The sequence below is a fragment of the Octopus bimaculoides genome, chromosome 19 (genome assembly GCF_001194135.2).
Source record: "Octopus bimaculoides isolate UCB-OBI-ISO-001 chromosome 19, ASM119413v2, whole genome shotgun sequence".
Classification (NCBI taxonomy): Eukaryota; Metazoa; Mollusca; class Cephalopoda; order Octopoda; family Octopodidae; genus Octopus; species Octopus bimaculoides.
The window spans coordinates 28,735,396-28,738,165 of NC_068999.1; the positions used below are offsets into that span (position 1 = coordinate 28,735,396).

The 2,770-nt window shown below is 35.2% G+C and overlaps 1 protein-coding gene across 1 annotated transcript in view; it reads right to left on the reverse strand.

Annotated features, from left to right (window-relative positions):
• LOC106880092 (telomerase Cajal body protein 1) overlaps window positions 1-1,142 on the reverse strand; it is a 142,064-nt gene extending 140,922 nt beyond the window's left edge. Inside the window, exon 1 of the mRNA XM_052974765.1 lies at window positions 279-1,142. Within this exon, the coding sequence (XP_052830725.1) occupies window positions 279-373 (95 nt within the window). The 5' untranslated portion in view covers window positions 374-1,142. The remainder of the gene's footprint in view (window positions 1-278) is intronic.
• Between the last annotated feature and the right edge of the window lie 1,628 nt (window positions 1,143-2,770).

The following is a 2,770-nucleotide window of genomic DNA, read 5'->3' on the forward strand; positions in this document are numbered from 1 at the left end:
ATATATATATATATTTATTTATTTATGTGGAGAATGGAGAAACAAAACACAAGAAGAAGCAATACGGTTGGGCTAGTTAGCCATTGTTTTAATTATGTGGAGATTATGTAATGAGTCATTTACGCACGTTTCAATTTGCCATATGGTTTGGCAGATCTCATCAGAATGTTGAAGAGTATGTTAAGAGTTCATGGTATGAGAGATGCAGGAGAAACAATTAGTGAATATATTAATGCATATGGTGGTATAATAATAGCGTTAGGTAAAGAAAGCCTTACGTTTTAGTTGAAGTTGTGTTGGTCTTCCTGTAGGGGTATATAGGATGGGTGCTATTTAAGCTCATAATTCCGATTTTAATCAAATGTATTTCCATGTGATGTTGTTAGGATTGAGGAATGCGTCGTATATTTTAGCACCGGCGGTGTTAGTAAAGGGGAGCAACCCTAAATTTAGGTGAAAAGGGGGCTAACTCTGGTCTTTTTACTATTTAATTATAATCAATTATACTTAGAAAAGGAAAAATTCTTTTTTACATATTTAATTATACTTAGGGAGTGGAATGTATTATATATTTAATTATACTTAGAGAATGAGTATTTACTAGCGTGAAGACAAATTAGGCTACATTCATACCTCCTGTTTAAAAGGTCATTCCTAGCCGTTAGGATTTTGAGGCGTTCAGTTAAACAGAGGTCACAGCGTCTGTTAGTTGGGTTATAGGAATTAGCTACTTTTAGTATGTAACACTTTAGTTTATATTCTATCTTATTGTCGTTTAGTTCCCAGATATACCTACTAAGTCCTGTTGAATTTGCCTTATTTTTATTTCTAAAGCTAGATAGGTGCTCATTATATCTAAGCTGTATTTGGTATTTCATCCCCCCAATGTAAGATCTAATATGGCTGTTTGTGTGTACGTCGCATTGGTAAACTATATTTTCGGTCTTACATCTATTGGAGAAATTACATTTATTCCTATCTCTACAGCCACATAGGTTGTAAGGGGTGTCTATGTCTGTGTTGTTGTATGGCCCTATTGTTTTTTTGGTGTGCGTCCCTCCTAGTAAGGGGTGTTGGATTAGGGTTGGAGTTAGTTTTATTAGTTGGAGGGTTGTTGGTTTGGTTGTTCGTGGTGTTTCTATCTGTATAGAATGCATCTAATTTATTATTATTAATAGATGCTATTATGGTAGCTAAGTTGCATGTCAGGCTGTAGCCTATTCTTATTTTGTTCTTAAATATTCCTGCGTATTTATTGTTTATATTGAGATGTTTATCTATTATGTTCATTAGTGAGCGGACTATGTTAGATTTGAGATTCATGTTGTAGGGAATGATTAGCCAGATCGTATCCTTATTGTTCTTATTGCTATTACGGTCATATCTGGTATAAAACCTGCCATCATAACTGAGAAGGCTAGTGAATTTTTTTTTACGGCTATCTAATTTATTTCTATAGTTAGGTTTATTTTTGATATGTGTCTTATCGGTTTTTTCCGTGTTAGTATTGTTAGGTATTTGTGGGCCCGATATATGGTTTATTTTAGTCTGCTGGGTCTCGCTGTTATTCATACTAAACTTATCTTTGTATTGCTTAATATTGGTTTTGTTCAGGTTGCTGTTGTATTTCTGCTTCGTCTTGTTATTAGCCTTATTCGTCCTAGTAGTATTGTTGGTATTGGTGTTTACACTGTTGTTGGTATTTTTGGTGTTATATGGTTTGGCTTTGGGATCTTTTGTATTTCTATTACATGTGTTATGTTTATCTGTGTCATTCATATCGTTAGTGTGGTTTGCAGCAGTGTTTGGTGTGTTAATAGTGTATGTGTTTCTAGCGCTTAGATTCCCTATAGTTGGGTCTTTTTTATGGTTATTGGGTTCTTTGAATTTAATTTTATGGTTAAATCCTGCTCTATGTAGTGCGATGTTATAGGTTTCCTTATGCTTATTAAAAATATCTTGGTTAGAGGAGAGGCGTGATATCCTATTGCTTATACTATGTGCTAAGCCTCTCTTAAGGAATAGCGGGTGGTTACTGGATGCATTTATGTATTTTAGGTTAGTGTTTGGCTTTATGTATGGTTCATGGAGTCCTGTGGCTAGGTTGCAATTGGCGTCTAAGTAGTTTATGGAGGTGTGTTCATTTTCTATAGAAATGGCTAGTCCAAATCTTTTGAAGAATTTATGTAAGTTTTTCTTAATGAGTTCTAGTTTCCTATTCGAGAGATTTTTAACTGGGAATTCCTCCTGTATGTAGGAAAGCAAATATATTCCCACTAAGTCTGTTATCTGAGCTGAATCCGGGGCTCCCATGGTGATATCGAAGGAGTTTGGGGAGTCTTTACGGACCCAGAGCTTATTATCAAAACTTATAATAGATTTCCTAGCTTCAAGTATTACATTAATTTCTTTCCTAGTTAGCTGTGAGTGGTTTTTGGCGAATATTAGGGCACTATTTAGGATCGTGGGGTTAATTGAGGAGTAGTAGTCTACTATGTCTATCTGTATGAATTTGTAGTTATTAGTGTTCGGTATTTTGGAGAATCAGTTTAGGGCTTCGTATGTGTTAGACCATAATTCGTATATCTATATATGTGTGCGTGATGTGTTTACGTCCCTGTAACTTAGCAGTTCGACAAAAGAAACCGATAGAATACGTCCCAGGCTTTAAAAATAAATCCTGGAGTTCGACTAAAAATTCTTCAAGGTGCCCCAGCGAATACAGGTAAAAAAAGGTCACAGGAAAAAATTCACAGGGGGTTTTGTCCGG